Source organism: Danio rerio, chromosome 3 (assembly GCF_049306965.1).
Source record: "Danio rerio strain Tuebingen ecotype United States chromosome 3, GRCz12tu, whole genome shotgun sequence".
NCBI classification, from domain to species: Eukaryota; Metazoa; Chordata; class Actinopteri; order Cypriniformes; family Danionidae; genus Danio; species Danio rerio.
Window position 1 is genome coordinate 6,535,001 of NC_133178.1, and position 15,000 is coordinate 6,550,000.

The 15,000-nt window shown below is 36.2% G+C and overlaps 1 protein-coding gene across 2 annotated transcripts in view; it reads left to right on the forward strand.

The window, feature by feature from the left end:
- Nucleotides 1-15,000, forward strand: part of hook2 (hook microtubule-tethering protein 2) — a 53,850-nt gene that overhangs the window by 37,159 nt on the left and 1,691 nt on the right. Inside the window, exons 16-23 of one of the 2 annotated variants that reach the window (NM_001423849.1) lie at nt 1,404-1,491; nt 3,915-3,920; nt 4,120-4,154; nt 4,221-4,303; nt 9,029-9,132; nt 9,555-9,662; nt 9,765-9,836; nt 14,143-15,000. The exon at nt 14,143-15,000 is cut by the window's right edge and continues 1,691 nt beyond it. In NM_001423849.1, coding sequence (NP_001410778.1) covers nt 1,404-1,491; nt 3,915-3,920; nt 4,120-4,154; nt 4,221-4,303; nt 9,029-9,132; nt 9,555-9,662; nt 9,765-9,836; nt 14,143-14,274 — 628 coding nt within the window. In that variant the 3' untranslated portion in view covers nt 14,275-15,000. The remainder of the gene's footprint in view (nt 1-1,403; nt 1,492-3,914; nt 3,921-4,119; nt 4,155-4,220; nt 4,304-9,028; nt 9,133-9,554; nt 9,663-9,764; nt 9,837-14,142) is intronic. The other variant, XM_068216264.1, reaches the window with a different exon arrangement.

A 15,000-nucleotide genomic window follows, 5' to 3' on the forward strand; every position in this document is an offset into this window, starting at 1 on the left:
GAGGGGAGAAATCATTAGTTTATGATCACGTTTTATTCCTATCACTCATTAAAGTTAATATTATATAAAATCATAGTGTACACAACAATCTTTGGGCTTGCTGCATAACAAAAATTTAACAATTTATAAAAAAATAAATCACTTACTTGCTATCGGATATTAGGCATGGACGTATATATTGCGATCGTGATTTTCGCAAGTATTAAATCGCTTTGTAAACGTTTATCATTACCATTTCATGAGTCTCCCCAATCAGTTGAATAGAGCGCTTGGACCCTGAAGCCGCTTCTCGTGACGTCACACTTAACAAGCGGATTAAAGGTCAAGATGTACAGATGATCACCAATGTACCCAATACTGCGCCAAAAAATAGTGGAGCAATATTAGAAAGGAGTTTCTCAGCGAAAAGTTGCAAGGAGTTCGAAGTTATCACCATCTACAGTGCATAATATCATCCAAAGACTCAGAGAATCCGGAACAATCTCTGTGCGTAAGGGTCAAGGCCGGAAAAATTTAACGGATGCCCGTGATCTTCGGGCCTTAAGACGGTACAGCATCACAAACAGGAATGCTACTATAATGGAAATCACGATATGGGCTCAGGACTACTTCCAGAAAACATTGTCGGTGGACACAATCCACCGTGCCATTCACCGGCTGAAAGTCTATAGGTCAAAAAAGAAGTCATATTCAAACATGATCCAGAAGCGCAGGCGTCTTCTCTGGCCCAAGCCTTATTTAAAAGTGGAAAACTGTTCTGTGGTCAGACGAATCAAAATTTGAAGTTCTTTTTGGAAAACTGGGACGCCATGTCATCCGGACTAAAGAGGACGGGGACAACCCAAGTTGTTCTCAGCACTCAGTTCATAAGCCTGCATCTCTGATGGTATGGGGTTGCATGAGTGCTTGCGGCATGAGCAGCTTACACCTCTGGAAAGGCACTATCAATGCTGAAAGGTTCAACTACAACATCATGGATGCGTAGAAGAAGGATCCAGGTACTGAAATGGCCAGCCTGCAGTCCAGATCTTTCACCCATAGAAAACATTTCGATCATCATAAAGAGGAGGATGCGACAAAGAAGACCTAAGACAGTCGAGCACCTAGAAGCGGGGATGCCTCACAGTGGTAAACATGGTCTTGTCTCAATTTTTGGAATTGTGCTGATGCCATGAAATATAAAGTCAACTTATTTGCCCCTTAAAACTATGCATTTTCGCAGTTTAAACATTTGGCATGTCATCTGTGTTCAATACTGAATAAACTATTGAGATTTGGAGCTTCCACATCAATGCGTTCAGGTTTTATTCACATTTTGTACAGTGTCCCAACTTTGGCATCGGGTTTGTACATCAGTGCATGGGTGATGATGATGATGATGATGTCATCTGTGTGTTGGTCAGGTTGAGTCAGCAGCAGATCTCAGACCTGTCCGCTCAGGTGGAGGAGCTGCAGAGAGCGTTACAGGAGCAGGACAGCAGGAACGAGGACGTCAGTATCACACACACACACACACACACACACCTACAGGCCACGTCTGAATCAATTAACACTTTTACACACTGTGGTCATGATTGTGTCTGAGACCAAATTGCTCATCTGATGTTGAGTTTACAAACACACACACACACTGATTTGTTTATGTGAATTGTGAGGACATTTTATAGGTTACAATTGTTTTTATACTGAACAAACCGTATTTTCTATTGCCCTAACCCCACCCTACCCCTAAACCCAACCCTCACAGCAAGCGAAAAACTCATTCTGTGTGATTTATAAGCGCTTTGAGAAATAAAGTCACCAGCAATGTCCTCATAATCCACCCCGTTTCATAATACCTGTGTCAGATCCATGGCTTTATGTCACAAAACTGCCCTGATATATCACAAAAACACACAGACCATGACTAAATCAATGAACTCTTTCACACACTGTGGTGATGATTGTGTCTGAGATGAAATCACTCATCTGACATTGAGTTCACACATGTGCACACACACACTGCTGTCTGCTGGAGGATCTGCCTCTCATCAAATTGATATTGCTTAAAATGACTAAAGTGACTCCTGCATCTACACTTGCTGCTTTTATTTTGCAGGATTCATAACTTTGGCATCATTCTGCAGAAATGGGATGCTCCATACCCTAATATTAGATTCAGTACAATATCTGAATGCAATATCTCAGTATAAACATCATAGATGACAAATTACCAGCCTCAAGTGTTCAATGAATCTAAAACGTGCTGTCAAAATTATTCCTGGGCAAAGATAAATCGTGATTAATCGCATCCAAAATAAACATATTATGTGCACAATAATTATATATAATTCACACACACGTATATTGTCAACAAAAACTTTTTTTAATTTATTTTGGATGCGCTTAAATTCTGATTTATCTTTGCCCAGCACTATTTAAAATATAATATTAAATTATATAAAGTCTTTAATATCTTTTTATTAAATTAACAAATATCCTACAGTTATTAAATGCTAAACAAAACATTTTGAAGATTGTGTATTCGATACATAACAAAGGTATTAAAACAGTTAACTGAGATAAAGATTACATTAATTTTGTTGTCAAAATCCATGTCAGAAACCAGTGATGCACACATTTATCAACAAATGCAAAACTCAACAAACTTTAACTGAGGAAACATTTACTAAAAGCATTCCAAGCAGAAAAAAATGTGCAAACATTTATTGAGTCTGAACAGACTTAAGTGTGTTTGGTCATTTGGATATAATAAATAAATAAATACATAAATAAAGTTATATATAAATAATCAACTTAATTATTTAAAATTATATACATAAAATTATAAAATATATATAAAAATATATAAATAAATTAATTAATTAAACATAAATAAATAGATAAAATTATATGTAATTAAATGAATTCATTAAAAATATATAAGTAAATGAATGTGTAAAATTAGATATAAATAAATTAATTAAATGTATTTAAATAGGTAAAATCATATATAATTAAATTAACTAATTAAAATATATAAATAAATAAATAAATAAAATTAGATATAAATTATTTAAACATATAAATAAATAAATAAATAGATAGAATCATATATAATTAAATTAACTAATTAAGAATATATAAATAAATAAAATTAGATATAAATAAATTATTTAAACATATAAATAAATAGATAAAATCATATATAATTAAATTAACTAATTAAAAATATATAAATAAAATTAGATATAAATAAATTAAACATATAAATAGATAAAATCATATCTAATTATATTAACTAATTAAAAATATATAAATAAATAAATAAAATTAGATATAAATAAATTAAACAAATAAATAAAATTAGATATAAATTAATTAATTAATTAAATGAATAAAGATAAAGTTATATGTAAATAAAATAATTAAATATATAAATAAATACATTGTATATTAAAAATATAAATTAATAAGTTTAGAGTATATAAACTTATTATTATTATTATTATCATCATTTAATTTTAGTGTGTATTCATATTACACAACCAAGGTAATTATCATTAAATAAAACTATTAAAACTATTAGTTAATTTTATTTTATTCTTCAAAATTCACTTCAGAAATCAGCGACAGACTAATTTATTCAAACACAACACAATCAAATCCCTGTGCAAGTCCAGTTCTGCAGTAATTTGCTCTTAAATATGGAGTTAATGTGTGGTTGCAGAGGCGTATCTCCTCAGACAGCACTGACTGACCTCTGATCTGTTTTGTGATTGGATTATTGTCTCCTGATCATCTCCATCTCCTCTTGTCTGGTTTATGTGTGGAATCTGTAACCGTTTTGTGTGCGGTGCTGAAATTAACGCCTGCTCGTCTGTTTTTATCCGCCCACCTCTCCTAATCCACCAATCGTCTGCCGGCCACCGCAGGTCATCGTAAGTACCGCCAACCGGCCCGTCTGCTCTGTGATTGGTCCGTTGTGACTGTATTTGTTGTGATCAGTGATGTTACTGTGTGTGTGTTATCATTATGGTCTGTTAGCGTCTCATTTCTGTGTGTGTGTGTGTGTGTGTGTGTGTGTGTGTGTGTGTGTGTGTGTGTGTGTGTGTGTGTGTGTGTGTGTGTTTTTTACAGTCGTCACTGTTGAAGAAGAAGCTGGAGGAGCATCTGTGAGTCTCTCTCTTTCTCTCTTTACTCTTTGTTAAATGTTGTGTTAATGTGTGTATGTTGTGCAGAGAGAAGCTGCACGAGGCTCATTCTGACCTGCAGAAGAAGCGAGAGGTCATTGATGATCTGGAGCCCCCTGTGGACATTAACAGTAAGAAAAACACACACACACATTCTGAAAACAATAAACGCATCTGTCGGGCCAGTCCGAGCTAGGGCTGTTATCGTGCTAGGCCGGACCAATAGCCCAGGAGCATGAGCAGTGAGGCCGAAATCATGTCACGTTTCCACTGCCGGGCTAGTAGCTCATGCCGCAGCTCGCAAACCCCGCCCCCAGAACAACCCACAAATCAAACATCACGCAACCCGCCCAGTTCAGCGGGAATCAGCCAGACAAAGCACACCATCCGAAACAAACAACACGTTACTGTACAGCATTATTATGTTGTATGTATTTTCAGTCGTTATATTTGTTTACTCGCCGAGCGACTGTTGGCATCGAGTCGTCTCACCACTAACTGAGGTATGACCCACTGCACCATTCATAATATTAAACCACAGAAATTTCCAGGTAATAACTCAGTATAAAATGTATTTTATAGCATCCTTGTTTTGATAGACGCCGTCAAACATACTGTCCAAATGAAGATGCCATAATCACTCTGCTGACTTAGAGAAACTTGTTCATGCTTTTATCAGCAGCAGGGTGGATTACTGTAACGGCCTCCTCACTGGCCTTCCCAAAAAGACAGTCAGACAGTTGCAGCTCATCCAGAACGCTGCAGCCAGAATTCTGACCAGAAGCAGGAAATCAGAGCACATCACACCTGTCCTCAGGTCTCTACACTGGCTGCCAGTTACATTCAGAATAGATTTTAAAGTATTATTACTGGTCTATAAATCACTAAATGGCCTAGGACCTCAATACATCACAGATATGCTCACTGAATACAAACCTAACAGATCACTCAGATCTTTAGGATCTCATAAACTAGAAATTCCAAGGGTTCAGTCAAAGCAGGGTGAATCAGCCTTCAGCCACTATGCTCCTCGCTGCTGGAATCAGCTTCCAGAAATGATCAGATGTGCTCCAACATTAGGCACATTCAAATCGAGACTGAAAACACATCTGTTCAGCTGTGCCTTTACTGAATGAGCACTGTGCTGCGTCCGACAGATTGCACAATCATGTTTTTCGTTTTCTTTTTCATCTTTTTATAACCTATTTTAACTCATTTTAATTTGTTTTTATCTGCTTTTAATACTTTTTATTGTCTGCATTTTATGTTCCTAACCTTGTCTTTTTATTTCCTGTTTATGTAAAGCACTTTGAATTGCCACTGTGTATGAAATGTGCTATATAAATAAACTTGCCTTGCCTTTAGTTTTCAAGCATCTTGAGGGTAAGGGGGGCTCATGCTCATCTCCTATTTAGTTTAATTCAGTTTTTTAGTGAAATATGTTAGTCAGAGAGCCACAGCATCAGATCCACAGAATCATTAGACATCAACTGCTCCAATGTGGTGGTAGAATACAATTTTGCTCACGTTTTCTTTCTCTCTGAATAAAACGATATAATTACATATTCATGCATCAAGGAAAAACAACAACAAAAAAACAACAACAGTACAGAGAATAAATAAATACAAATGCTCAAAGGGTACAGCAGTAGAAAATAAAATAATAATAATATATATTTAAAAAAAAATAAATAAATAAATTAAAAAACAAAAAGAAAGAAAAAAAAAACACTCCATTTATAACTATGCCAGGGGCAGGGAAAATAAGTCAGCTATATAGTTGCATACATATACGCATACATGCTTATTTATTTATTATTTTTATTTTTAAAGTGTAAGAGGAAGGGTTGCCAGATAGTGTCAAATTGTTCAGTATTACCGCAAACTGTATATCTAATCTTTTCTATTTGCATAGACTGCATCAGATCATGCATCCAATGTATGTAACTGGGTGGGGAAGGATTTTTCCAGTTTAGTGTTATGAGCCTTTTAGCAATTATTAAACAAAAGGCAAGTGCATTTGATTGTGTAGATGACAAAGAAACATTTGTAGGGTTAAGTCCAAATAATGCTACTAGGGGGCATGGCTCAGTATCTAAAAGAAAGCATTCAGAAATTGATTTAAAAATTGAGGCCCAAAAAGTGCTTAGCGCTGGACAAAGCCAGAAAGTATGAAGAAGAGTGGCTGGAGCTTGTCGACACCCATCACAAATTGGATCAAAACCAGGGTTAATTTTAGATATTTTTGCCTTAGTCCAATATACTCTATGCAATAATTTGAATTGTATAAGGGTATGACGAGCACAAATAGAAGACTCATCTCTTATTTCTAGATTTTTCTTCAGCTTTATATAATCATATTTGAACCTAGAGACTTTTAGATCATTTTCAACTAAGCAACAATCTTGTTGGCTGGATTTTAGACTTTTCGACCAATAGAACGCAAAGAGTGTGAACAAATAGTTCCCTGTCTGAAAGCCTGTGCTCCTCAACCGGATCACCTCAGGGGTGTGTGTGTGTGTGTTATCCCCACTTTTATTTATTCTGTACACAAACATATGTCGGAGCACATTTGAAAGTCATTGTGTGTGAATGAGAGTGTATGGATGATTTCCAGAGATGGGTTGCTGCTGGAAGGGCATCCGCTGCGTAAAATGCGCTGGATAAGTTGGCGGTTCATTCCGCTGCGGCGACCCCGGATTAATAAAGGGACTAAGCGGAAAAGAAGATGAATAAATGAATATAATTATAATATTTTTACATTTATTGGAAATTATTTTTGTTTATTATTAGTTTTATCTGCCTCTGACGGCTTTTTTATTTTGTTTATTTTAATTAGTGCTGTCAATCGATAAAAAAAAAATTTAACTAAATCACACTTTTATTTTTTTATTAATCGCGATAAATCACATTTGGACTAAAATTTGTAATTTTTCAACAAAAGCTATTTAAATTCAAATTATAATTGTTGAATTTTTGTTTAACTTGTAACACAGATTTCTTCATGTAAACAACAAACCCATCAAGATCCTGGCATGACAGCCATATTTATTACAGAAATAAAAACACAGGCATGTTAATAACATTTAAATTTCAAAACAATCAATATCAATAAAGAAAACATTGATTTCCATGTTGGATTCTAAGTGGACTGCAAAAATGCCAAAATACAGGACACTGGAAAATGATAATAATAGTAATAATAATAAAGTATTGAATACAAACAATTGCAGTCATTGTAAAGTTGTATTGCTGTGAGTTGAGTTGTCCTTCTTTACATGCAGCCAGTTGCTTAAACAGTCCAGTCTGTTGACATTATCGGGGGACAATGTGGACCTTTTCTTTTGAATGATGTGAGCTGAGAGTGTAACGCAATCTCACGGCAATTCGTAACTTTTTTTTTATTTAGTACATACACAAAGAGTGAGAGAGAGAGAGACGCGCAGGACAGCGCAGCCGGAGTGACTCCCTTCAGATTCAACACGCATGATCGCGTTCATCAAATTTGCTTAAACTAAGCACTCTAAAGCATGGCTGTATTTCACAAGGATTCTGACACAACAACGTGAAGCATATGCTTGCGTTTAAGGGGGAAACACGTCAAACTTAATAAAACATTGGAGGGCACCTGCTGTAAGGCAAAGGAATGCGCTGTCTTTTGAAAGCTCTCGACTTCATCCGGCACTTCATGGAAACCAATACTCCGATTTTATTATGATTAAGATGATACTCTTATTACGAGTCTACCATGTAAGCAGCGATCCACGAAAGGACCACCGAATCACAAAATGCAGAGTTTTTTCCTTCCGTTCGCCATGTGGTATCAAAATTCCGTTAAAACAAAAGTCGAAAGGTAAAAATGAAACACCCGAAATCGCATGAAACTCAGGAGAGCCTGGTGATGCGACATTAATTGTTTTATACTGAAACTTGCCTTCAAAAAGTGCTTCCTTGGTCTTATCCATATTTCTTTGCCTGTTAAACGCACGTCGACCACAACAGGAAATTAAAAAACAGCAACTGCGTTAAATGCGTAATTTTTTTTTTAACGCTTTAATTATTTCAAATTAATCGCATGCATTAATGCACTTATTTTAAAAGCACTAATTTTAATGTATTTTGTTATTAAATAAAATCATTATTAGAGTTTTGTTTATCTAAACAAATAGTTTAAATGTGTTTTTTTAATTTTAAATAGTTTATTGGTCCCACTTTATATTAAGTGGCCTTAACTAATATGTACTTACACAAGAGTTAATAGTTTGTTACAATGTACTTATTGTGTAAATACATGTATTTACTTTGTACTTAGGCTTGATTAAATACCGGTATGTAATTACATCTGTAAATAACTTTTGTAATTACATTTGTAAATACACTGTTGACCACCCCTTACACCTTAACCCACCCTTAAACCTACCCATACCACCAAACCTGTCCACAACCCAACCTCTATCCCAACACAGGATACTTAATATAAAGTGGGACCAGTTTATTAGACATGTTACAGACTTAAGTGCGAAAATTAAAAAAGGGAAATAAATAAATAATTTAGATTAAAACAAACCAAATAAACCTAAAGTGTACTAAAAAAATAAGCTGAAAATAAAAAGAAATTTAAACATTTAACAAGCTTGTCATAGTAAATGGCGCCAGTGGTGTAGTGGTTAATGCGTCGACACATGCACTTCGGTGCTCACTGCGACCCCAGTTCGATGCCGCCTCGCGGTCCTATGCTGATCCTTCACCTCTCTCTGCTCTGATAGTTACACCTCTAGCTAATGGATTGTTTGTAAAGTAACCCTGTGTGTGTGTGTGTGTGTGTGTGTGTGTGTGTGTGTGTGTGTGTGTGTCAGTGGCGAAAAAGGTCGATGAGCTGCAGGAGATCCTGAAGAAGAAAGATGAAGACATGAGGAGAATGGAGGACCGATACAAGAGATACGTGGAGAAAGCTCGCACGGTCTGTTCAATCTCACAGCTGTCCACCTTTATCCAGCTCTACTGCCTTTCTGGATTATAAATACTCGACTGTATAATACACTCCAATTAAAGCAAAACCAGCCTGTAGAGATGGAAACGTCTCTATAGTTACATAGATACATTTACCATTACGTTCTTTAAACTAAATCGACATCGTATGAATTCACTGAACACACACTTGGCTAAACAAACACTATATCAAACACAAATACAGCTCTTTTCAGGGGTTTAAGTAAACTTATTTATCGGTAACTTCCGTCCCAAGATGTCTCCCGTCTAGACATTACCTACAAAACTCCCTCAATGGAGACAGTCAAGATTTTCTGAGCTTACCAGTGAAAGGATGCATCATGGGTGTGTTCTGATGTTTATAAGTATAGTGTGTGTGTGTGTGTGTTTCAGGTGATAAAGACTCTGGAGCCGAAGCAGAAGTTAAACCCGGTTCCTGTTGAAGTTCAGGCTCTGAAGAACCAGCTGTCGGAGAAAGACAGGAAGATCCAGCATCTGGAGGTCAGAAACACTCGTCATCATTATTATAATCGTGTGTGTGTGTGTGCGTGTGTGTTTTACTGTGCTCATCATGATGTTGTGCTCGTCTCTGTGTGTTTTCAGCATGATTTCGAGAAGACCAGATCCAGACACGACCAGGAGGAGAAGCTCATCATCTCTGCCTGGTACAACATGGTGAGAAAACACCGCCAGATTACACCAGTTACACAGATCTTCATTGACTATTATATATATTCATTGACTATTATAGATTTTAGAAGGGAAAGGGGAAAGGGGGGGACGAGCGCGTGCACGTCTATAACGTGCTGACGTAAGATGTCTGCTTTAGCCAATCAGAGCAGTCAGACGGTTTCACGTCCGCAGTTTATGAGAATAAAAGCCTTTGAATATTTTCCCAGACACATTTAGCTGCTAGAAGTTAGTCAGATCACGTTTATATGTTCATCTTAATGCCAACCGTGTAAATAATTATCGATAAGATGCTTATGATAAGCCGCTGTTTGAAGATGATTGGTTTATTCTCAAAACACACCCAGAACTTCTTAAGAGAATAAGCTCAACCCTTTTAGGATTTTTACGTCCTTAAAATAGCAAAAGTGGATTCTGACACGCCCTTAATGCTTTTGTGCCCTGCACTTTAGACTTTGCACCTAGATCATTAAAAAAAGAGCACGCTTTGTGTAACAGATTTTTTTTTTTTTTGGCTTTGGCACGAGCTATTGACGCCCTCTTGTGGTTTTTCGTTTATTGTACTCATTTTAACATCTCTATAAAGCTGGATTCATACTTTCGCCTGGCGCCACATCGTCACCTCTGCTGACTGCGCGCGCACCTCGCGAAACAGATCAGGCTTTTGTTCTTGCTGCGTTCGCCGTTGTGATATTCTTTAAAATGACAGGGGGCGGTTAAAAGAAACTGACCGTAAAGTCAGATGGATAAACAGAGAAGTAGAAAGTTTGTAGAACTGCTTCATATCATTAATATCATTTAATATTTTTAAACTATTTTTTTTAATAAATTATTTTAATGATTATATTCAAGGTTTATTTTTAATCAAACTTTAATGCATCACTTGCTTTTGTTCATCTCTTGGACACTTAAATATACAGATTTGTTTTAGAGTTAGCCTGCTCTACAGTTCACACATAGCTGTCTAGCTAATTTCTGTCCTCTACTTTAATGCTACAAAGGCAATAATGGTCCAACATTCTTCTCCATTATCACCAATAAAGCCCAGAGAAACAGGGCATCAGTATATTGTAAACCAATTCAAACATTCTCCTCCAGTTATCAAAGAAATGATTCGTTTCTCAATTTCAGTTTTGTAACTATTAAATTGTTTTAAATTCAAAATTGTAATATATACATTAGTGTAAAACCTATGACTGGTGGACAAAACTATTCTGTAATTCCACTTTTGCCATGGCCTCTTCTGGCTCTTAAGGCTTTCTCCTTTCCCACGCCTGTTGCAATTTGTAGCCAAGAATTATTGATCATCTGGTTATCTCTATGATCACGGATCATAAAGATGTCTGTACGGTCGTACTGTTTTAGACAACATCTCCTCAAAGTGGTTCATATTCTACTCAAATCAAACGTGGCGCACTGTTCGCTCGAGTTTTTAAAAAAAATCATGCTCTCCACCAACCGAAATCATGTTAAGCGCACCCAAAGCGAACCTCCGCAAACTCATCGATGATGTCACATTCGCCAAGCGCACTCAAGCCAACTAGCGGACACATCGCGTATAAACCAGGCTTAAGGCAGTTGTGCAAGTATAAACCAGTTTGATTTAAAAGTGCTTTAGCTGATAAACTACTAAACACGTTGTTACGTCCCGACTAGTCTAGGGTTGGTGGGGAAAATAACAAACGTGTAAATAAATAAATTAATTAATTAAACTTCATTACTCAATTTAGGGTTTTCCCCTTCTCCTGTCCCAACTCACAATGATCACAACAATTTTCTCAAACAACAAAAGATATTAGAAGCATCTCTTCGGAAGTGAATCCAGGCCAAAATAATAAACAAAAAGACAGCTAACTTGCAGGGAAACAATCCTAACTTACCTGCTCAAATAAAAAGTACCCCAAATAAAGTTACAACAAACCAGGGGAAAACGTTTTTAAAGTAAATATCGATTCCCAACCCACAGTTTCTATTTAAATCCAAAATAATACATAGTGTTAATAAGTGAGAAAGCTCACAGGCTCAGATCTAACGGCAAGCAGTTTAGAGAAGAAATTGTCAGCTAACTAAGCCAGTCAATCACACCACTGATTCGACAAACAGTCTGTGGCAGGAGATAGGCAACGACGACGGAGATTTGTGACCTCTTGACTTCTTCCGTTGAACACAAAAGAAGATATTTTGAAGAATGTTGCTAGAAACATACAGCTGTTGACTTGTTGGTACTTTTATCTTCAGCATTCTTCGAAATATCTTCTGTTTGTGTTTAACAGAGGACAGAAATTTAAGCATTAATCATGAATTTAAAGGGACAGTACACCCAAAAAATTATTATGGCAAGAATAAATGACCTATGACGGTTTTAAATCTGTGTTTCCTCTGTTGAACACAAAAGAAGATATTTTGAAGAAGGTTGCTAGAAACATACAGCTGTTGACTTGTTGGTACTTTTATCTTCAGCATTCTTCAAAATATCTTCTGTTTGTGTTTAACAGAGGACAGAAATTTAAGCATTAATCATGAATTTAAAGGGACAGTACACCGAAAAAATTATTATGGCAAGAATACATGACCTATGACGGTTTTAAATCTGTTTCCTCTGTTGAACACAAAAGAAGATATTTTGAAGAAGGTTGCAAAAGACAAACAGCTGTTGACTTGTTCGTACTTTTTCCTCAGCATTCTTCAAAATATCTTCTTTTGTGTTCAAGAGAAGACAGAAATTGAGGCATTAAGCATTAATCTTGAATTTAAAAGGGGCAGTTCACCCCCGAAACAAACTACTATGACTGCTTTCCACCCTCAGCATTCTTCAAAATATCTTCTTTTGTGTTCAACAGAGGACAGAAATTTAAACGTAAATCATTCATTTTAAATGACAGTACACCCAAAAAAATGTATGCGGTTTTAAATGTTTCCTCTGTTGAACACAAAAGAAGATATTTTGAAGAATGCTGCTAAAAACAAACAGCTGTTGACATGTTCGTACTTTATCTTCAGCATTCTTCAAAATATCTTCTTCTGTGTTCAACAGAGGACAGAAATTAAAGCATTAATCATGAGTTTAAAGGGACAGTACATCCCAAAAAAATAAAATTCTGTTCCAAATCTGTGGGTTTCTTCTGTTGAACACAAAAGAAGGTATTTTGAAGAATGTTGGGGGAAAAAGACATTGACTTTCACAGTATTTCTTGTTCTTTCTATGACAGCTTTCCCCCATCATTCTTCAAAATATCTTCTTTTGTGTTCAACAGAAGAAACTGATTTTTATTTATTTATTTATTTATTGTAATCTTTGGGTGAACTGTCTCTTTAAATTCATGATCCACTCCTAAGTTTTTAGCTTAATTACTTTATTTTAGGTGTTGATCGTGAATTTAAAGGTACAGTACACCCAAAAAAAGAAATAAGATGAAGTTTCAAAGTCTGTGTTTCTTTCTGTCTGAGACCTGCACCGAGCAGAAAGATCCGTCCTTTGTTCCTCTCCACCAGCTTATATACGCTCCCACTCGCAACACAGCTGGACCGCAATCAAGCGCAGCTCTAGAGGGAGAGAGAGACCTGCGCATGCTTCACAGCGCGCAACACATCAGCTCCAGATGCATAAACAAAACACAAATCTGTATATATATTATACTTGTATACAAAATAAATGAACAAATAATTATTACGATCTGTAATCATCACGACCTGTAACGTAAATCTATTTAGGTATTAAATCCTTTTAACTATGTTTAATGTGTAGAGAGCACATGAAGTGTATTTACATCAGCTATTGACGACACTAATAAAGGTCTATAGATGAATACAATGGATCTGAGCAGAAGGTAAAACCACTATTGAAGCCTTAACATACTCTACAATTAAACTACTTTAGCTCAGTGTGTTGTTCTCCTTTAAATACAGCTCCACGTGGAATCCATAGGCATTATGTAGTTTGCAACACATTGCTGCTGTTTCCTCTTGAGTTTGCCTGCTTATTGCCAGTGTCAACACAATGTATGTTTAGTTTGTTAGCTCACATTGTTCCTCTTAAAGTGAATAATTAATCCGTAAGAAAAACAAGTGTTTGTTTTGGGAATCTTTGATGAAAGTCTGACCATTGGCTTCTGAGTTTGGAGTGGCTGTATATCTGTTGATGTCATCCTGAGGATTTCCATAGCAACTGCATATTAATACCCTCGCTTACCGTTAGTTTGCTATGAGCGAATGATGCGCTGAAGATAGCCCCGCCCCTACTCAATATTCATCTTCAGTTGTAAGACTTGTGTGCGTGTGTTTTCCTCTTCAGGGAATGGCTCTTCATCAGAGAGTGGCCGGCGAGCGCTCCTCCTCTTCCTCTTCTTCTGCACAGTCTTTTCTGGCGCAGCAGAGACAGTCGACTCAAGCTCGCAGAGGATTCTCCCGCCTGCAGCCCCGATGAACAAACCCCTCCGTCCCGTCACTTTTATTCTTTTACATCCACTCCTCCTCTACGTTTTTAGCCTAGTTGGTTAATTTCAAGCGTTAATCATGAATTTAAAGAGACAGTACATCCCAAATAAATGAATCTTTGAGTCTCTTCTGTTGAACACAAAAGAAGATATTTTGAAGAATGTTGCCAGAAACAAGCAGCTGTTGACTTGTTGGTACTTTTATCTTCAGCATTCTTCAAAATATCTTCTTTTGTGTTCAACAGAGGACAGAAATTAAAGCTTTAATCATGAGTTTAAAGGGACAGTACACCCAAAAAATTTTTAATTCTGTTCCGAATCTGTGGGTTTCACAACAGAAGGTATTTTGAAGAATGTTGGGGAAAAAAGACGTTGACTTTCATGGTATTTGTTGTTCCTTCTATGACTGCTTTCCCCCATCATTCTTCAAAATATCTTCTTTTGTGTTCGACAGAAGAAACTCTATTTATTTATTTATTGTATTTTTTGGGTGAACTGTCTCTTTAAACTCATGCTCCAATCCTTCTCTTGATTTTTAGCTTAATTACTTTATTTTAAGTGTTGATTGTGAATTTAAAGGGACAGTACACCCAAAAAAAATAAGTTTCAAAGTCTGAGTTTCTTGTTGAACACACAAGAAGATATTTTGAAGAATGTTGGGGGGAAAAAACAGCTGTTTCAACTTCAATAGTATTAGTTGCTACTATAGCTGCTCC